General features: G+C 35.5%; 2 protein-coding genes across 2 annotated transcripts in view; both read right to left on the bottom strand.

Annotated features, from left to right (window-relative positions):
* Positions 1–22,832, bottom strand: part of LOC126491286 (atherin-like) — a 293,010-nt gene that overhangs the window by 128,399 nt on the left and 141,779 nt on the right. The window lies entirely within an intron of this gene.
* On the bottom strand, positions 15,324–19,064 carry LOC126491289 (vigilin-like). Its single transcript, XM_050126855.1, has one exon. The coding sequence runs from the start codon at positions 19,062–19,064 to the stop codon at positions 15,324–15,326; it is 3,741 nt and encodes a 1,246-aa protein (XP_049982812.1).

Below are 22,832 nucleotides of genomic sequence, written 5' to 3'. Positions count from 1 at the left end.
GGGAGGGGGAGAAGAGTGGGGGGAGGGGGAGAAGAGTGGGGGGAGGGGGAGGGAAATGGGAGGCTGGGAGGAGGCGGAAACTTTTTTTTTTCTTATTCTCAATAAAAAAAAGAAAAAAAAAGTAACTTATTTTCTCCTTATTTGAATCTTTCCTATATGTGCACTTTGAGTATAATGTGCTATGGGGAATTTCTTTTCTGGTCTTATATATTTGGTATTCTGTATGCTCCTTGTACTTTGATAGATATCACTTTTGTTTTTAAATTAAGGAAATTTTATTCTATAATTTTGTTGAAAACATTTCTCTGTCTTTGACCTGTGTTTATTATCCTTTTTCTTTTGCTATTATTCATAAGTCTATTTATTTTCATAATGTCCCAAAATCCTTGAGTGTTTTGTGCTGAAGTTTTATTAGATTCAACTTTTTCTTTGACATATGAATCTATTTCTTCTAACTGGTCTTTAATGCCCAAGATTCTCTCTTCTGTCTCTTGTGTTCTATTGGTGAGTTTTGCCTCTGAGATTGTTGTTAAAGTTCCTAAATTTTTCACTTCTAAGTTTTCCTCACTTAGGTATGTATTTATTTTATTTTCACTTTCATGTCTTGAAATATTTCTTCACTTCATTTCACTGTTTGTGTTTTCATAGATTTCTTTAATAGATTTCCTCATTTCCTCTTTAAAGATATTGAACATATTCATAATAGCAATTTTGAAGTCCTTATCTTGTGTTTCAGCTATTTTATTTCTTGGAGCCTATGTTTGTAGTATGGTCACTGGGCTCTACTTGAGACATACCGTTTTTGCTGTCATTTATTCTTTTTTATGACATTATCTAGGCATGTGGGTTTGGAATGATTGTAATTCTAGATGCTGATATCTGATTTTGTCTTTGTTGAGTGGGTGCCTTGTTTTTTGTTGCCCTCTCTGGTGCTTAAGAGAATGTGAGTGATGGAGGAAGGACATTGGTTAATTATAATAAAGAAACTGCCTTGGCCCATTTTATTGGTTAGAACATAGGTGGGTGGAGTAAACAGAGAGAATGCTGGGAGAAAGAAGCTGAGTCAGGAGTCGCCATGGTTCTCCCACTCCAAACAGATGCAGGTTAAAATCTTCCCTGGTAAGCCACCTCGTGGGCTACACAGAATATTCGAAATGGGTTAGAACAATATGTAAGAGCTAGCCAATAAGAGGCTGGAACTAGCCGGACCAGGCAGTGTTTAAAAAAATACAGTTTCCGTGTAATTATTTTGGGGCATAACCTAGCCATGTGGGCGGCCGGGTGCCGGGGACGCAACCCCGCCGCTCTTAAATCAACATGTGCGTGGCTATGAGTTTGGTGTTTGGAATGCTTCTGAAATCTTTCTTGTTGCAGTACCCCTTGGTGCAGGGGTACTGGGTAAAAACTAATTTTAGATATTAAGAGATGACATTTGGGAATGGAAATTAACTAGAAGGGGAAGTTAAAAGAGTCCAGTGAAAGGGGGGAAAGTTGGATGTGTTACCAGGATCTGCAGAGAGCCTCCTTCTGTAACAGGTGGTCTGCTACAGAGATGAGGATAAAACTGGAGATTGGAACAGGAAGACAGGATGGAGAATGACTATTGCCTACATGGTTTCCTTGTTATCCTCAGTATTTTTTCCAGGGAGTGCCCTTGGGAATTGGCAGTTGAGACAAAAGGATGGTGTAGTAGAGGTAGGTTGGAGGAGAAAATCTGCATGGTTCACTGGTGATAGGGATAGGAAAGGAGGGGAGGCCACAGAAGGTAGTCTGCTACAGAACTGGGCATGAGCTTATGGCATTGGAATTGGAGGAAGGAAGGAAGAGTGAAGGTCTCCTACCTGATTCTCTTGCAAGTGGGTTTTCAGGGAGTTCTTAATGGAATTGGTAGCTGAGACAAAGAAATTTTATTTATTCTTAAGCTTTCAGGTAAAAACAAAATCTAAAGTTTATTTCATTTTACATTTATTTTGGTGGGTAAGGTTGAATATCTTTTAAATGAAATTTCTTTTTCTCTAAAAAAAAAAAGAACTGAGGACTTTTCATGACAATGAGACTCATCTGCCCATGGCAGCACCAATTATTTCAAGAGGAAGATGGTTACCAAAGAGGCTCCTTATGTAATTTGTTAGTCATTTGGCAATAGACTGCTTTTTCCTGGACTGCTTGATGCTGTATAAACTGGAAATACAGAACCCACAGAAAAATGACTGCTAAAGTTGCCTAAATAAGGTGAGACAGCCCTTAAAGGTTTCAGGTTCCTAAAAGAGTCTGCCAGTCATTCTACAAGTTACAGAAGTAAGTGACTGACAAACTGCCAATAGAGGTGAAACAGTATTTTAAATCTCCTACTTCATGTAAAAGTCTACCAGAAATTATGGGCCTATAGGCTGAAGATGGGTGTTCCAACATTACAAAAGAATTTTGGGTGACTGTTCAGGTACTGAGATGTCTCTTTCAATTCTAGAATTTTGGAGGTTGCTTACAATGCACATCTTTTTACTCAAGTAATATATATTTCTGGAGTCTTTGATGTTTTGAGAAAGACAGTTATAATTATAAAAGATGGATTAGATATAAAACTTTAGACTCACAAATATAGGATAGATGATAGATTATTTTCCTTAATTTACTAAATATAAATGAACTAAATATTGTAACAATAATTCTTACTTCATAATTGTTCTGTTGTATAACTCTCAGTATGTTAAAGTTAAACCTTTCCATTTTATTTAGACAGAAAAGGGGAGTTGATGTGGGAATCCCCTTTGTATGCTGTGAATATGTTTTATTTCCAGTGGTTAATAAAGAATGCTCTTTTGGTCTATGGCAGGACAGAATAGAGCAAGGTGGGTATTGCAAGATGAAATAGAGGAGAAAGTAGGTAAAGACAAGGAGATGCCATGAAGCCCCCAAAAGAGAAAGACATGAGCCACCAGTCAGAACTTTAACAGTAAACTACAAGCCTCATGGTAAAATAAAATACAATAGACATGGGTTAATATAAGATGTAAGAGTTAATTAATAAGAAGCCCAACTAATAGGCCTTACATTGTTTTATTTTTAATTTATTTATTTATTAAAGATTTCTGTCTCTTCCCCGCCACTGCCTCCCATTTCCCTCCCCCTCCCCCAATCAAGTCCCCCTCCCTCGTCAGCCCAAACAACAATCAGGGTTCCCTGCCCTGTGGGAAGTCCAAGGTCAACCCACCTCCATCCAGGTCTAGTAATGATGGAGGAAGGTCATTGAGCAATAAAGAAACTGCTTGGCTGGCCCTGATAGGTTAAAGCATAGGTGGGAGGAGTAAACAGAATAGAATTCTGGGCGGAAGAGGAAGTGAGGTCAGACTCTGCTCTGCTCCAGGAGAGACCCAATAGCTCTGCTCTCTGGAGCAGAGAAGTCATGCTCAGCTCTCCTGGGTAGACTTGACAGCTCTGCTCTGGAGCAGAGACGCTATGCTCCGCTCTCCCGATAGCTCTGCTCTCTGAGGCACACGTGATGAAGCTCCGACCCAACATGGACATAGGTTAGAATCTTCCCGGTAAGCGCACCTGGGGTGCTTACACACATTACTAGAAATGGGCTAGTCCAGATGCGAAAGTTAGCCGAGAAGAGGATGCATAGAAATGGGCCAAGCGGTGTTTAACTGAATACAGTTTGTATGTTGTTATTTCGGGCATGAGCTACCCAAGCGGCCGGGGTGTTGGGGACGCAGCCCCGCCGCTCCTATTTCAACATAGTAAGATGAGCATCCAAACTGCCTAGGCTCCCACAAAGCCAGTACGTGCAGTAGGATCAAAAACCCATTGCCATTGTTCTTGAGTTATCAGTACTCCTCACTGTCCACTAAGTTCAGTAAGTCTGGTTTTATCCCAGGCTTTAGTTTCCTTGTGATTATTTTGAGTCTGGGTTGCTGGGAAATGAAATGAACAAGCAGCCTCCATCCACAGAGTCTATCTGTACATTCCTGTACATGAAATGTCTACCATCTTTATGTATTCTTCATGATTTACTGCAGTGTTCTAAACTATAAGCTGAAATAAAGCTTTCCTTTTATGTTGTTTCTTTGCACATATCTGGTCACAGCAACAGCAACAACAAAAATAACACCAGAAATTGTTATAGAGGTATAGTTCTATTGCTATGATTAACCTGACTAAGTAGTTTGCAGTCATTTTGAACTACATTTTAGGAGGAATGTTAATGTGGATGATGTTAATGATTATGTGGATGAAGGAAGTAAAGTGTTTTAAGATGGTATAATGAGTCATTTCTGATATGAGTTTGGTAGACAAGCCTGCAAAGAAAATTGTGAACAATTTTGGATTACTCCATGAGAGTTCAAGAGGGAATATGGACTTTACTGTAAATAGGTCTTATACAATTTATATTATAGTTTAAACAGTGAATTAGGTTGAATTCTTCCAGTGTCCTGAAAACTCAAGTGGGGCTGTATTAAAATATAATATACTTATATTTTTTCAGAAGAAATTTCAACAGTGCAATATTGTTCATGACATGACAACTGTTCACTGCTCTTATTGAGTATAGAGTGAGAGAAAGAAACAAATCGAACATAAAGATATGGATACTTTGGATAGGAAAGAATCAGTTTCAATGTTGTGGAGGAGTTGGTGCAAAAATAGTCATAACTGTCAGAGCTTAGCAATACTAAAGAGAAACCTATTGCTGTATAGTAAGATAATATGATGGGTGCCCTCGCTGAAGGTAAAATGAAAATTCACCTGCAAAGAAAGATTTTTTTGAGTTAAAATGCTTCTTTCATTAAAACATGCTCCCTTTTTCCCTTAATTGCTTTAGGGTTATTGTAGACCCTGAAGATTCCTTTTCTACAGAGGTATTACCCTTTGATGCCTTCATGGGTATCTCTGATGCCTAGTAGTCCCACATCAGGTACCAATGGGTGCCACCATCTTTGTTTCTATAAATTCTTATTTACGATATTTAAGAGAGCTCTCTGTTAAGAGATTTCATTGGGTCTCAAAAGAGACCTTGTAGTCTTTGGAATTTTGAATAATGTTAGTTATTTTGAAACTATGTAAATATGGAAAGAAATGCATTTTTCATAAGATGATCATGACTCTGTGAGGGCCAGGAGCAATACGTTCTGGTTTGAATGTAACATGTCTCCCACAAATTAATGTCTTTAAAGATTTGCTCTCCACATGGTGGATGTAAGGTCTCAAAGTAACCCAGAACAAATGTCTAACTGAGGTGCCTATTAACATATCAAAGCAGACACAAGTGACAAAGTTCTCAGCAAATATCTGTTATAGAGTCCTGGCTCTTCCTCCTTTTTTTTTTTCTCACCTCAGGCCCCCTACTCTAAACCTGTCCAGCACCTATTCTTCATTTCCCTTTACCCAGCTTCCCTTTCCTATATATATTTTCCTACCTATTGAGACTACAATCACTACCACACTTTAAATCCAAATTTGAAACAAATTTTAATTAAATACTGGCCAAGTGGACGGACTCTGGCCAGGTAAATAACTGGTTTCCCAGAAAATGCCCTGAATCAAGATTTGCAGCAGCTTAAGTGTTTCCCACCAGGTCTAATCAGGGACAAGCATATATTCTGACATACCCCCTGCCTACATCCAAAGGCAAGCTTATGTTCTGATGCATTTCCTGCTTCTGAAACTTAATCCCATATAGGATCAAACACATGAGGTACAGATGAATTAACCAAAATTGTTTAGGGGAGTGAAAACATGTGATTTGTTTTCTCCTATAAATAATAGCCTCAAGCATTTCAGGAACTATCTCTCTTTGAGAAAGAAATTTGAAGATCAGAGGCATATTTTGTTTCATGGATAACTTAGGCATAGTAATTAAAACTTAAAATGTAATTTTGGCTCCCATGTATAATAGCCAATTTTGCAAAATTTCCCACTGTAGCTGCTAAGTGAGATACCAAGATATGATTTTTGCTTTTAATAAACCTTAATTGTTGTGACATGCATATATGTATATACATATATACACATAAATATAAATATATACATATGTGTACATGGATACATAAATGTTCCAAAATATAATCTCCTTAAACTGAAAAATGAAAGTATATTTTGGTCAGTTTCTGTATTTTCATTGGTTATTTTATATGGGATTAAGAGCACCAAGAGAATACAAAAAAAAAAAAAAAATACAAGAGAAAGCACAAAAATGACTTGCTCTGTAGACCAGGGTGGACTTGAAGTCAGAGATCCACCTGTCTTTGCCTCCCAAATACTTGGACTAAAAGCATGAGCCACCACTACTGGGCATTATAATGGAGTCTTTATGTTGGTGAGAAGAATAGGCATTATGATATTATTAGAAGTGATACCTTAAAGTAAAAGAGTGATTGAGATAGATGTTGTAGAAAACATTGGCACACAGAGACAGCTTTTGTTGGAAGCTTTTTGTCCCACTAACAACTCCCAAATAAATATACAGAGACATAATATTAATTATAAATGCTTGGTCAATAGCTCAAGCTTGTTACTATCTAACTTTTATATTTAAATTAACCCATATTTCATATCTATGCTTTGTCACATGGTTTTGCGTTTTTTTCTCAGTATGGCATTCCCATCTTGCTTCTCTCTGAATCAGCTCCCTATTACAGACTCCACCCTCCTTCTCAGCATCCTCTTAGTCTGGCTCTGTTGCCCATTTTATGCTTGGTGTGTTATAGTTCAGTCACTTCTTTATTAAACAATGAGAGTAATACAGATACACTATGTACTGGATTATTTCCCCATTTTTGTCTAACTAAAAAGGAACCTTTCAAACTTAACATAGTAAAACTATGTGTAAGAAAATAGCAGTTAAGTAAGAATTACAGTTATAATGTCCTGTCCCTTTGTATCTGGCAAATTTAAAGAAAACATTCTATTATCTATCTTATCTTTTTGACTCAAAACTTTTATACCTAATCTACCTTTTATCATACCTAAGGAAAACATTAACTATGACTATCTAGTCTTTAATTCTGTCAAAAACCCCAGAAGAATGAAATTTCTCTTAATGACAAAAACACCTTGCTACCTGGAGAGTCACTCTAGGTTCTTAAATTTTAGAGCATCCAACTTCAGCCTGCAGTTCTGGTATATCTGACAGATGTTTCTGAGAATCAGGGAATTTTAAAAGAGTGTCATTTCTTATCTTGACATAGTTTGGCAGTCACTTTCTTTTTCATCCTTCTCATCCAATCTGGACAGCATGCTGTTAGCAACTGAGGCAAGAGCAGAATTTTTCCCAAATGGTTAGCTTTTCCCCTAAAGAAAGCAAACTCCATGCTGAGGTTCTTCAATGCCTAGCATCTTCTCTAAAGAAAATTAGTGCTGCCAGGAGCAGACATGTCTCACTGTCAAGAAAAGTCTTATGTTAATAAAACATTTAAGTACTATATTTTATAGGTCTTTGAAGTGTTTGAAGACCATCTATCAAAATATATCTGTGTGTGACCTTGAAAACACACTTAACATTACTATAAACTTTACTACTATAGAAGATTATAAATCTGTATTTCTTAATTTTACATTATATTTTTAATGAGCTGCATAAATATGATACCCAAAACAAGAGTAGAAACATATCATAAATAACTTTAAATTTGTATCAATTAAAAATCCATACCAATGTAAAATATTTAAAATTAGTAGTTGTTTTCTAATTTAAAAGTAGATTCAATAATATGCCCTTTTATCCTACCATTTCTATATTCCTTATTTTTTTCTTTTTGAAGAAGATCCATGAAATCTAATCTCCTTTATTTAGTTTTGTAATATTTTCTTTTTTTAAATATTTATTTATTATGTATACAATATTCTGTCTGTGTGTATGTGTGCAGGCCAGAAGAGGGCACCAGACCTCATTACAGATGGTTGTGAGCCACCATGTGGTTGCCGGGAATTGAACTCAGGACCTTTGGAAGAGCAGGCAATGCTCTTAACCACTGAGCCATCTCTCCAGCCCCTGTAATATTTTCAATAACAACTTGTAACCAACCTCCTTGAATGATTAAAAAAAAAACTCGTATTTTGGAAGATGATGTCATTCTCTAGACTGTTTCTTGTTGTTTGGGGCACTGATAATCTTTGGGAAAACCTTAAGAAAACCAGGACTTTTGTTAAGTCTTGGCTAGAGTATTCTGTGAGGCTGGACCATCTTAGCTGGCAGCCTTGAAGCTTTCTGGATACTGGATCACCTGTGCAACTGTTTTTATTGGTAAGTTTTTATTTACAAATGAGAGTAATCCATATTCTCAGTGTACAAAAGGATTACTTCAGAGCAGAGAGCACTCTCTTTTATAAATTTTCTTCAGGGTGTGGGGTGTCTGACAATAACTCAAAACAATTAGTTTTGGAATAGGTATCAGAGTTATTTTTCAGAATGTCAGAGATAAGTCATAAAATTTGTTTATAAATCAACACTATATACATGAAGAAAAAAGACAATGAAGAACATTTTTAAACAAATCCATAATACAGCTACAGGAGGTATAAAAGAGAACAGAACTGCAAAAAATGGAGATCAGATTTCTAAGAGATAGTGAGATAGTTAGAGGTCTATTATTTAACATAAATTAGAGTTATTGTGTGGTAATTTAGTCATTATACAGTTATGAAAACAAGGAATAAGCATACATAAATAAAATGGAAATGATATGTGGAAAAATTAACCCCACTATGGGAAAATTATATATTTTGACCTATCACAAAAATAAAAGTAATTGTGGTTGTTTAAATGGATATGGTCTCCATAGGACTGTAGAGATTGGCACTATTATGAGGTATAGCCTTGTTGGAGTAGGTGCAGTTTTCATAGAAGAAACAGGCCACTAGGGATGGCTTTGAGATCTCAGATGCTCAAGTCAGGCCCAGTGTCTCATTCTTATCCTTCTGTCTGCCAACCAATATATAAAACTCTTAGCCACCTCTTTAACAAAATGTCTAAGTATGTACTGCAATGCTTCCTGCAATTATGACAATGGAATGAGCCTCTGTAGTGTAAGTCAGTATTAATTAATTATTTTCCTTTATAATAGTTGCTCTGGACATGATGATTCTTCACACAAAAAAGCCCTAACAAATACAATGGTTAAATTTTACTACATGCTTATGAGAGAGAACAAATAAATGATCCTACATGTATGCCCAATTACATTCTGAAAAATAAAGTTTAAGTATATATTACAAGAATCTTTGATGATTGAATTGTCAGCAAACTGTGAACCTTCTAGCTAAAATAATGACTTCCCTGAAAATGTATGCCATCTGGTGTAGTAGTGGTATAAATATTACATGAGTATTAACCACATTCATTTTAGATCTAAGATCTGGGTTTTAAATGAAACACTTATCTGATACTATTAATAGGATTTAGAACTTGTAACAATATAGGCTATGGACCTAGGAGAAGACCTACTACTATTATTCTGATAAATGGATATAGTAATCAAAGGAGCATCTGATGACTTATTGTATACAAATAGATCAGTGCATCTTTCATCTTTCATCAGAGATGCACCATTTAGTAGAGGGCAGTTAATAAATACTCAACTTGTCAATGTGCAAATAGAAAGAGTTGGAGGTGTGCTCAGCCTCAAATGGGAAATACACAGCATACCAGTGCCTTTCTCTACTTCAAGGTTCAAAGACATTCACTAAATGTAACAGGAGGAGCAGGGCTGCTTGTCATCCCAGTCACCTGGCTATCTTAAACATTGCCTGGCCCATTATCCCTAGCCTCGTATTGCCTAATTCTCACATCTTGATTTAACCCATATCTAATAATCTGTATATCACCATGAGGTTGTAGCTTATCGGGAAAGATTCAGCATGTCTCAACTAGCAGCTCCATGGTGGCTCTCTGACTCTGCTTTCTTCCTCCCAGAATTCAGTTCTGTCTTCTCTGACTACCTAAGTTCTACCCTATCAGTGAAAGCAGTGTCTTTATTGATTAGCCAATGAAAGTGACACATAGACAGAAGTACCTAATGCACCGTTTCCCCTTTTCTGTTTAAAAAGGAAAGGGAGGCTTTAACTTTAACATAGTAAAATTACTTCACTCAACTGCCAATTGAGATGAACCTAGCACACAGGATATACCATGAAAAACTGATTAACAGTGCCCCCATACAACATAAAGCAGTTTGGAGAAAAAAAAAAAACTATGCCCATATTCCCAATTATTGTTCATAAATGTTCTTTAACATTTAAAGGGGAATATGATATAAAGATGAATAATTTGCATTGGTACAAATCGTGATTTATTGATACAAGTTTAAGGTCAATTTTGTTATATGTATATTCATATCTCTAATCATGATTAAGGTATTGTGATTGTGTAGTTCATTTAAAATGAATGTATAATTAGGAAATATAGGTTGTTAATGGATAATCATCAATAATAGTCAAGCTTGTAGTCATGTTAGATTTGCTAGATATATTACAGTTATATAGGCATTCTTCATAACTTTCAAAGACTACAGAATTGTTATTGAAGTGCCTGTGTTTCTGAAGGTTCCAGCAGGAACCATGTGCATGCCATCTTAGCAAGGTCCAGGTTCTTTTCTTGACTGAGTCTAGGCGCATGTCTGGACAAAGAGCTGGTACTGGTTTCATCGGATCCATTGTCAGGAATACCATGATTCTGTTGCTTCCAAGTCTCCATAAGTTATGATATATGGTGGAGTTCTTATCTGGGTCTGGATCCAGGTGTGTCTCTCAGTTTTGACTGGCCTGGACTTAAGGGCTATGTTCTAGATAAGGTCTTAGGCTGGTCCTGATTCCAAAATGGAATGAGATAAAGTCCGATTCTGTTGCAGGTAAGAGTAGTGTTCTTGACACTATGTGAATCTAGGCAGGGATTATGCCTAAAATGGATCTGGGTCTCTTCAGAGACCTCATCTGTACAGAGTCCAGATTTAAGTCAGAGTCCAAATGATATGGACCTTACCCAAGTCCTGGTATAATTACCATTTTTGTCTTATCTTTGGGAAAGGAACTTGCTACATTACCTTGAACTCACAAAACTCCTTTCTCATTCTGAGTGATAAAATATTCTAAGTCATTATTTTGAAAGTATTATCTTTTCAAATAAATGTTTTTTAGTGTCCCCTAGTGTTTAGTGTATCTAAATGTGGTTCTGGAACTAATCTCTTTCAGACTCTGTGATATTTCCACTTCAGGCTTTACATCAGGCAGAAAAAAAAAATGGTTGCTCTCAGTGTCTGTGTACTGGGGTTCTATTTAGGAAATAGTCTCCTGTGCCAATGCATTCATTCAACTGTACTTCTCACTTCCTCTTCTATGACTTTCAGTGTGGTTGGTTTTATGTTGAGGTCATTGATCCATTTGTACTTGAGTTTTATGTATGGTGACAGATATAGATCTATTTGTATCCTCCTACATGTTGATATTGAGCTATGTGAGAACCATTTGTTGAATATGCTTTCTTCCATTTTATATTTTTAGCTTCTTTGTCAAAAAAAGGTGTTCATGCAACTTGATACCTGATTATAATCTTTTGGTCCTTTCATCCATTTTTATGACAATAGCAGGCTGTTTTCATTACTATAGCTCTATAGTAGAGTTACAAGTAGCCCTAGGTAATAGGCCAATCAATTTATAATTAATGTAGACCTCTATGTGTTTCTTTGGGACTGAATAGCTGTCGGAATGGTCTGGACAGAAATCTTTATCAACATAAATATACTTACCAAAACTAAATGAAGACTAGATAAGTAAATTAAATAGACATATAAACACTAAGAAAAATGAAACAGTAATCAAATTCTCTTAACCAAGAAAAAAACCAGAACCAGATGGTTTCAGCACAGAATTCTACAAGAATTCTCTCCTCACTGAGCAGGTGAATTTGAAGTTGATTTTGATTTTGAGCTGGACAACTAGAGGTAGAGGAGAGGCCTTGTAGATACCTTTCAAGACTTTATGGTAAAGTAATTTGAGGCAAGCCTTGTACCTAGTGTGCTTCCACTTATGCTAATGATACGGATGTTAAATCAACTGTTAAGGGGACCAGAGTCTTACCAGTTGGCTAACATTCTCTCATAGAGAATCTACCTATAAATAAACATTCATTTGGTATATCAATTTATAGAAGCAACTAGGAGTCTCTTATTCCACTTGGTAGCTGCTAATAAACTTTTAACTAACAAAGCTAGGAATCTTTGGTTTCAGAATATAAGTTATTACAAGTGCATTTTTACCTTTGAAGTTTAATTTACTTTTGGAGTATTTGTTATAAAAGGTTTATTTTTGAACTTTTGTTCATCTCTATGATGCTCTTTGTTATGTTAATGATATCTTCATAAAAATTATCTACATAATATTAAATTTCATTCATTATTATTTTATTTACTTTAATGAATTTGTTGACAAATGTTGTTTGAATCAACTTAGAATTTGCTAGGTTCCTGCAGGTGTCATGCAGAGAATTGAACTGCATGAAGGCAGAAGAATAAAGCCTGGTGAAGATTGATTTCATTAACCTGGATCAGACTTTGGGGAGCCTAAAACAAGGTGGCTAGTTGTCAGCATATTTTAAATGCAGTACAATTTGGGAAAAGGTTTCCAGGCAACAATCAGTCCAATTAGTCTAATTCCAGGTGCACAATAAAGCTTATAGTGTTACTACATAAAGACTCTTTTTGCAAAGTACATGTGATCATAAAAGTGGGTTCTATAGCTAAATGGACTTGTATCAAGTGTGGTCAGTATAGAGGTCAATAGGGCGTAAAGTACATTTGACATCAACCTTAAGGATGAGTAATTTTCTAAGAAGGAAAAGTCTGGAATGAACATTCTGGGGGAATTTGGGCAAGGTTTTTGCGGACTTCCTCACCAGATAACAAAAAGGTCAGCAGTTTGTAAAAAAAAAAAAACTATGTCAACTTTCTTGATGGAGCACAGATCTGTGATTTTTATTTTCTCTCCATTATAGAGAAAACCCTGGAGTGATTAACATTTCTATTTCTCTTAGTGCTTCTCTGTGAGTATAAATTCCTCTGTCCTCCCAAAAGATATTGAATATAGAGTAGAAAGCTACTTAGCTAGTATTGAAGTAAATCACATGTAACTCATTTTAATATTATAGTGACAAAATATAAGTTACTGTCTGATTTTGGTATGCAAAAGTTTATATTAAAGATGAGACCAACAAAGTAGAATGAAATGTTTTCTATGTTAGTATTACCCATTTTAAAAAATGGATACAATGATGTCATATTGACTTAAAATAATGACTAAATTTCCTAATTTATGAAAAAATACCAGGGTAATTTTTGAAATCATTGAGAGTCTATAATCACTGATACAAATATTATCAATCAGTACTGCTATAAATTACTATCTAATGAATCAAATATATATCAATATTTAGGAATGAAGGTCTGATGTACTCTTTTGGGTACTCTTATATACTTTGTGATTACAAAGAAAATGTGTCATGACTTATCTCATTTGATAATCTACATTATCATAACCTAAGCATCATTTCCCCTAAATTGTTACCCATACGAGTATTTGAAATGATAACCTTATATGATGAGCTAAGGAGGGTGTCAAAATTTTCAAACTAAAAAGAAAAGCCTCTAATTTTAATTGTCAGAACAAGGTCAACAGAAGAATTCAATAGATATATCTGTGTGAATTTGGCATTTGTTTATATACTTTTAGAAAGGCAATATACAAATATATGGAAGACTGGTAACTTAGAAAAAATAATTTATTCTTTGTGATCTAGTCATTGATGAAATGATCCTTTATTTTACCTTGCTTACCAAATTCCCAAATAGTTTAATGAGCTTCATAGCAATTCTCATAGTAACAATAGCTCTATCATACTGTGGAATAGAGAATTTGAATTCAGGAAATTTACTAGGAATGATCCTGAAAGAAACATCTGTGTGAGAACAAACACAAATAAATGATACAAAAGGAATTTAGTTTTGATGGAGTCTGCATTTATAGATGAGCTTAGGTTATGCTCTAGTTTTGATGCGGTCCAGAGATGATATTCTGGGATCTGGCATTTATGAATCACATTGACCAGTCAAAGAATTGAAAGACACTCTTTGTAAAGCTATCGTGGCTTCTAGCTAAATTCAAATAAGTTATGCTATGGTATGGTACTGGGTGAAAGAAAAACTTATTTGTGGAAGTAATATATTAGTTCATGATTGTCACTGAAACTCAGCACTAAAATAGTATATGGCATCATTACATTAAAATTTATCAGACCTAGAAGAACCACTGGAAGGAAGATCGAAACTGTCCTTACTTAGGTTTGACATTTTTCTCCAAGGAATATTTCTGAAAGGTATGTCGCAGAATCAAAAAACTTGTAGAAGTCTCAAGCCCTCAATTGATAGGTGAGAACAAAATTAATTCATAATAAGTCAATATTCTTTAGCATTCATCATATTGGAGAATCTCACCATTAGGCTAATTTTCATGTGTGGGCACTATAACATCACACCAAGCATACATGTACACAGACCACACTTCTCCTTCCTAATTTTTGAATAATGAGAAACTCAGAGAACAGAGTAACAAGAAAACCATTTGCCCTTTACACAAAAGCTATAATAATGCAAATAGCACACAAATTAAAAAGCAAATAAATAAATAAATAAATAAATAAATAAACAGAGTAGCTATGAAATGATCTAGGTTCCTTCCTATACTGGGTGAGTTCTCTTAATTAAAGCTAAATGAATAGTGATGTCCTGAATAGATCCTGAAATTTAATAGTTTGGTGCTATCTTTCTAATCTAATAATTTAATTGAGAATATAAGCAGGAGAAGGGATTAGCAATTTAAAATATAAACAACAGGCTCTGAGTAATTATAAATGTCACATAAGACTAGATATGTCCTCTTCACTCATATTTTTTTTTAAATATCTAAGCACTGCATTGACTCATTATTGGCAAATGTACGAGAATTATGTTTCTATCTAGAAGCTTCGTTAATTTAGGGATATATTTTCAAAAAATATCTAAATGGATTTGGTAGTATGTGTTTGTGTGTCTGTGTTTGTATATATGTGTGTAAATGTTTGTGTATATGTAACAATAATAATTTTTAAAAAAGTTCATGAAATTGAAAAAGAATAAGGGAGAATGGGTAGAGTTGGAGGTAGCAAAGGAGGTGGAGAAGTGATGTATTTACAATAATTACACAAGGGATTTTCAAGAAAGAAAATTAAATTAAAATATTTGACAGCATTTTCAGGTAAGCACTTTATTCTTTTGAACACTTTATTGTTTTGATCATCACTGTTACAGTTTTGAAGGATGAGTCTTAGACGGCATTCGTTGCTTTAATCTGGGAAAGTGTTCACAATTATCCACGTCTGGGAGCTTTGTGGTTGTTTTAGCATAACAGGGAACATATTTTCTTACAAAACTCTTGGATGGTGTCATGGCTATATTGCAAAGGGAGACACTCTTATTATGCTCCCGCTGAGGTTCATGGCTCATGTCAGCTGATAGATAGTACTTTTCAAGATTGAGTATATGCTCAATTGCATTTTGTACATTATCAGAGAGCCCGGTCAAGGTGATATTAGGATTGTATGACCCTTTTGGAGGTAAACGTATGTCTACTTGGTATTGATCCATGATTCTATGGATGGTTCTTCCACGGAATCCAATAACATTGCCACGAACCTGATGGTTCAGTGGGATTTCCTTAGAAACCGTTTTTTCGATCTTATGCAATACTCTCATTATTGCATCTCGAGCAGCTAGAGTGTTCTCTTTATAGCCAGTAATAGTGATTTGGTCTTGTATTTCATGACTTCCTCTCTTTGGAAAACGGATAGTAACATCATGCTCTGTGCAAATCTGAGCAATAAGTAAACCCTTATGACCAGTGATCTTGGAGTGATATTTGGGATCTAGATTGAATATTAGCTTAAAATTTCTTAGTGTCCGATCTTCTATTTCCATTTGTAAAGCCTTGACTCGTTTTTGTAACCTGATCTTGGCTTGTTCCACATTTGCTTCAAGGCCCATAATAGATATGATATCAGCATTTCTTCCAGGTTGTAATATTTGGATATGAACTTCAAATTCTTTTATGAGCTTACGTAAGCCACTTCCTTTGTGCCCAATGATGTAAGGATGTAGGTGAAAGGGCACATGAACTTCAGCAGTAGCAGGAATTAGAGATGCAATAGCTTCAGTAGCTGCCTTGCAATTTTCCACTTGGCCTGATATAAATATGGTGTCACTTTTTTTTGCGGAATTAGGAACAAGATCTTTAGGGGTCCTTCTCCACTTTTCTTTGCATTTTTCCTGCATACCTAGGTCCATATTGACGACTGGCTTGTCTATGTCTGGAAATTTGATTTGAACGTTATAATCTCTTGCAATTTGTTGAATTCGTGAACATATTGGTCCCATGATAAAAGGTTGGAACTTTTGGGGAATAACATACCGCGTTGTAACTTGAAAGCCCAAAGGCTCAAAAATGGCCTGAATGTGTTTCTTTGCTGCCGCAACACAAGCTTTTGCCCCTCTTATTGTGACTTTTGTATTATGCTTTCCTGCATAAGAGAATGTAATAACCACGCCACCATACTCCTCTGTCATTTCCCTTAAAAGCTGGCCCCTCCGCATAACAAAATAATGGTGAAATTTGCGATTTATTAGTATGTTATCCTCCACCACATTTTCTAAGTCTTTAATTAAAACTTCTAGTCGTTTTTTTACTTCTTTAACACCCTCTTCAGTTCCTGTAATTGTTATGGAATCTTGATCCTTGTTCTTAAGATTAGGGAAAATGACACATGTTCCATTCTCTTCACACAGTTTGGAAATATTGCCTCCATTTCTATTCATAAGAAACTGATGATATTGTGGTTTGACATGGACAGTCCCAGAGTAATTCTTGGCTTGCTCTTCTTCTGCAAGTTTCAGAAGCTTTGTTTTGGTCTTTTCAACATTTTCAACAGAGCCCATGATAATAAGTTTATGTAGGCCAGACTTGTTTTTTGGGAAATGCAGATGAACTTTTCCACATTCTTCTATGACTGAATTGATCAAACGTTTTTTGGGATTAGTCAGATATTTGTATAGATTAGGAGGAATGAAAATTTCCTCCTCTGCAGTATCAGCTATCTCTTCCTGAATTGAAAGAATCCAGTTACGTGCAATTTCACAGTTTTCTGGATATCCAGTAATGACAAACTCTTCCGAGTTGCACTTTTCTGGTGGGAAACTAATCTTGGTGTTGGTTGTTTTAGAGATTTTTTTTATATTTGAACCTCCTTTTCCAATTATCCTTTTGTGAAGCCTTTTTGTGATTGGAATACTTACAGTATAGTTATTTCCTTTAATATCTGTCAACATGTTCTCCAAATACTGTGCACATTTTTCTGACTCATATTTTGGACCTATCAGCTGGACAACATCACTTTTCTCTGCAGGATGTGGAAAATTGAGGATAACATCAGGGAATTTCCTACAGATCTCACGAACCCTTTCACCTTTTTGTCCAATAAGTATGTGGTGAAATTGGTGTTTGATGATTACGTCCTGGCTGTGCTCCTCTTCCAAATTATTAGCGAGTTCAAGGAGTTCTCTTTTGGCTTGTTGAACACCCAAAGATTCTCCCTCAATTCGGATCAAATGATTCATTTCATTTTCAGGAAACACTGAGATAGAGACTTGGTTTTTCTCTGTAATTCTGTTTAGGATCTCTCCATTATTCCCTGTAAGGTACTTGTGAAACTTACCGCTACTGTTTATCTCAGTACATTCCATTCTACTAAGTAGGTCATTGACAATGATGTCAAATTTTTCTTGAGCATAATTTACATCATCTATTGGTCCTTTGAGCATAATTTTGTCTTCAGCTGTAAAGTGTATATGAACCTTTGGCACACTATTTATTATCTCAGCTATGTTCTCACCTTTCTTACCTATAATAAAGCTGTGTAACCAAGAAGGGGCACAGATAGAACAAACAAAATAATCATCATCATTGCAATCAACTTCATTAAATATCTCCCCTGAACTCTCAGGCTCACTATGTGGTGTCATAGAATCTGATAGGCTCTCTGAAGGTGATTGCTCTGTTGAATCTCCAGTTGCTGCTAGGATCTCTTCCAGAAAATTTCTTTTAAGACCTATGGTATAATTGTCTTGAAAGTTCATGATCACATGCTCAGTTATAGTATTTGTCTTCTCTGTCATCTCATTTTCACAATTGATCTGATCCACGTGTTGTTGTATTTCATTAATATCTGTCTCCTCGACACTAGCCAGTGGAAAGGAGACATGCCCCTCTGATTCTTGGAAAATGTCACTTGCTTCAGGGTATGGCTCAGCAGTCAGGGAATTAAAAGTTTTCTCCATTTCTGATGGAGGAATATCATCCTTGCTACCGTTGGCAGATGTAGGTTGACTTTCATCTGAAGATTTCAACTCTGCCTGTTTTGCATCAACACTATTCACACAGTTGCTCTGATTGTGTGGACTTAAGATCTGAGAATTTATTTCAATTTCTCGTTCCAAATCTTGTGCTTTTTCTCCAGTCTGGTCTATAACAAAGTGATTTTCTTTTTTGGAAATGAGACTTAAAGTTAAACCCTGTTCTTGACACCATTCAAAAATTGCATTCTCAGCTTTTATGAGAGATTCTGGGTTGCCAAACACTGTTATATAGAGACCTTGTTCTTTGACAAAAGATGTTTTTAAGTTGACACCAGTGTTTTCCGTGATATGTGTATAGAATTTTGCTAATGTACCCTCACTAAACTGAATCAAATGATTTTCTTCCTCTAGTAGTAATTTAAAAACTTGAGTAAGTGTTGAAACTTCCTCAACTTGAGGAATATTAGTGCTTGATGGTTCTGCAGTTCCTTCAGAATTTTTCAGATAACTTGTTTTCTCCAGGTATACAGTGACATTGTATTCATTTGTGGACATATCAACTACATCATCTGAACTGCTATCATGATTTCCTTTTTGAATACTATTTTGGTGTGGACTAGAATTTGTTTTGGAATTCATTATTGGTTTTTGAGTAGATTCAATCCAGATGTATTTCAGATAAAATGTCCACAGCAAAACCACAAATACTTCCTGTAGCTCCCTTCTTGCATATTACTGTATGGGGAGAATGAACACTTTAAGGATGTCATTCTTTTTTTAAATTAATTTATAGACTCAAGATAATAAAGTTAATTCATATGGCTACAAAAGTTCATTTGACAAAAAGTATAAAGTTTATCTATTAATCTATTCAATTATTATATGAGCATAGGAAAAGATAAGAGTATAAGGATTATGAGGAAACAGCCACCAATGTTTCCAAAGCAAGGCCTTCTTTATTTTTATTCACCATAAATAAACATTATTTTTCCAACTCAGCATTATTATTTTTTGCCATTACCCCAAATAACACTGTTGAGCACCTGTAATTCTTTGAGAAAAACAAATCACTAGCATCTCTAAGAGGATGTTGCATTTTCTAGGATTCCTACTTTTCTGTAATTTTTTTAAATTGAGCAATAGCCTAAAAACTCACACAGTTCATGTGCATGATTAAATGTGTTTTGTTTTTGTTTGTTCAGTAAATTTAGAGCTTAGAGTTTTGTATGATGCAATTTTACTATGTTTCTATGACCCCACATAGATCCCAGGAGTTCACTTGCAGAGAATTCTCATTTCCACCATCACACTCAGGCAACAAAAATTATATTTTAAAATATAGACTTGCCTGATATGGAAATTTTGTGGAAGTAGTATAGCTTGGAGACCGAATTGGACTTTAATTGCTTGTTGAGAATCATTCATGTTAAAACATAAGGCAATACAACCCTTCTGATTACTGAGCTAGTCTACCTCCATTTAAATTTATTATAAAGACTATCCTGACTTAATCTTTTTCCTAGGGCCACATGCTCTACTAGAATTTTATATGTAATAAGGTATTACTGCCTGTTGTGTCAAAGTCGAGACCCATATATTTTTAGATAATGTTCCTCTATATAATTTAATTTAGACTCATAACTTTTAATATCACAAATACTGATGTTTTCCCTAGTGAACAATCATATTCCTGTACATGTTTATTCACAAAACTACTCAGTATCAGCAAAATCCGTTGAAAATACATTCAATAAGTCAATAATTATATCCACACATTTTATGATCTTGTGCTATTCTGGTTATATAATTTTATTTGTTAAGAATTTTCAGGAGGCTTAAGCACATGTACTGCTCTTGCAGAAGACTTAGGTTTTATCCCTAGCACTAATTTTAGCAGCTCACAATTGTCTGTAACTCTAGCTCAGGGTATCTGAGTTCCTCTTTTAAAACCCTGGGGCAATGCACTCCCATGTGTATATACTCCTACACAGACATATACATATATACATAATTAAAATTAAATTAATATTTTTTTAAAAAGAAAAAATTAATCAAATGTCACAAAATGTCTTAATATAGGATATTTAAGACTATAAAATGAAAATAACCTGAAATGAATATCAAGAGAATTGGAAAGAACCCTAAAGATTTTCTTACAAATTTGAATTCTCAATAGAGAAAATGTATAATACTGAATATTTCTTTTTTTTTCAATTGTGTACTGTATAAAATTAATGTTTGCCACAAAAGATGTCATAAGTATTCTCTTGATTTCCCTGAGATAAATTTAAAGGGTCATATTTTTTTCTGCTGTGTTTCTGTGGGGAAAGGCATTTTACATCCTAAGTGACACTGGGGTAACTAACTGGTATATTATGTAGATTTGTCATTTATTAAAATTCTATGAATAACGATGGCTAATCTGTTGGTTTTGTTTAAGAATAGTATAGATCATATGTATAAAACATTGTAATAATTTCTTACACATTTCCCTCAGAAATTATTTGCAAATATTTATACTTGTATTTACAAAAATAATTGAATTTTAAGTAATGAATATATGTTAACATTGCTCTTTTAATTTCACAAAAACACCTTATTTGGGAGAAATTGCAAATAAAAAATGTCAAACACCTAGGTTAATATAGCTACTCAAATAAGCTCCTGCCAATATCTAAAGTTTATACATATCAATCCACTTCTATACAGTTAGAAGAGCCATTCTGAAGTCATGGAGTTTTGATTTTCATTTTGCACTTTTACTGAAAATTTCATTTTTATGCTTTGATCCAACCTCCAAAAATCTCCTAAAATATCTATGACAAAGTTAAAAGTAAAAACAATTAGCTTTATCAACATTTCATCCTTCCTTATTACCTAATATCTTTTTTTCTCCTTTCTACCTGTTATAGTATAGCCATACATATTTGGTCACCTATATGTATGCATACATTATAGGCTAATGTGGGAGAATATGCACTTATAGGATTTGAGATTGGGTGAGCTTGTTAATATTACATTCTCTAAATCCATTCATCTTCCGTCAAATGTTGTGAAAAGAATACTCCAAGTGCTTTATTTTCCTTACCAGAGATTATGTCTCCAGATAATGAGAATTTCACTGCTTTTAAATAACTAATTGTGCTTGCATTTTGGATATCTAAATAGTTATCTAAAATACAGATACTCATTTAAATACTATGTCTGAAATCTTCCATTGACAATCATCAACTCTTTTTGAACATTCTTCATTGCTAAAAACAGCATTGAAAAAACTGATAAACGGATAAATTTCTTAAAGGCTTCACATATTTTGGCCTACCTTTTCTTCTAGTCCAGTTTAAAGGTTTCGGCTTGATGAAAAATCTCAGAGAGCACAGACTTAGCTCACAGGGCACCAAAATAGTTAGAGATGAAAACTTCATGGAACTGGTGACTGGCCTCAAATGTGAATTGTAAAGCTGAAAAAAAAAAAAAAAAAAAGACTCTTCCAATTAGTTGAAATATACAATGACATAGTATTTAAAATGCATTGGTATCTTCATACCAATGTCATTAATATAAATAAATACTATAGTCAGCTTATTCTTGATATGGGAGTCTCTTCTGTGTGTTGCTTGTATTGGTTAATGAATAAAGAAACACTCTTGGCGAGTTTTAAGCTCCTACTCTAAAGCTACCCACCCAGTGCAGTGAGCCTCAAGGTCCCCAGTAAGAGAGCCCGGGCACCCTCAGCCTGTGCTCCAGGGGCTCCAGTGCTCTCCTGGATCCCTCAATGCCTGCCCCCTCCTTCCTTCTGTCCCCGGATCATTGGGCTACCAGGCAGCCCTGTTTAGGTGCTGAAGAGTTCCATCTGGACGGGTAAGTGTGTGCTAACCAGGGGCGATAGTCCCAGAAGAGAGCACAAACACCCCGCCCTTAGCTACTTCTACAAGGCAGTCTTTCTTACACAAGACCCCCCTCCCCCCTCCAAGCCTGCATTTTCTGCAAGGTCTTTTGCTCAGGAACAGTTTTCTGCTCCTACACTAAGGCTTCCAACCCAGAGCAGTGAGTGCCTGCCTACATGTCAGGCCTCAAGGACCCCTGAAAGGGAGCACTTGCACCTTCACCTTGTGAGGCAGGGTGTCCTGTGTTCTACTCGTCCCTGCCCTGCCCCCCAAGTTCCTCCTTTTTGTCCGCGGGTCATTGGACTACCAGTCGTCCATGTTTGGGTGCTGAGGAGTTCCAGCTCGACAGGACGGTCCCTGCTTCTACACTGAAGAGATATACCCAGAGACTCAGTCACAGCAAAGACTGGACCAAGACACCAGGCCTCTCCTGGCTCCATTTGAAGGAGGAGATGGGAAGGCGCCAATGCAAGACTTCCTCCAACAACATGAAAGGCAACATGACATCACCAGAATCCAG

The sequence above is a fragment of the Alexandromys fortis genome, unplaced genomic scaffold, assembly GCF_014885135.2.
Source record: "Alexandromys fortis isolate MF-2015 unplaced genomic scaffold, M_Fortis_MF-2015_v1.1 scaffold_180, whole genome shotgun sequence".
Taxonomy (NCBI): domain Eukaryota; kingdom Metazoa; phylum Chordata; class Mammalia; order Rodentia; family Cricetidae; genus Alexandromys; species Alexandromys fortis.
Note: the sequence above shows the minus strand (reverse complement) of the source record. Positions and strands in the feature narration are given on the sequence as shown.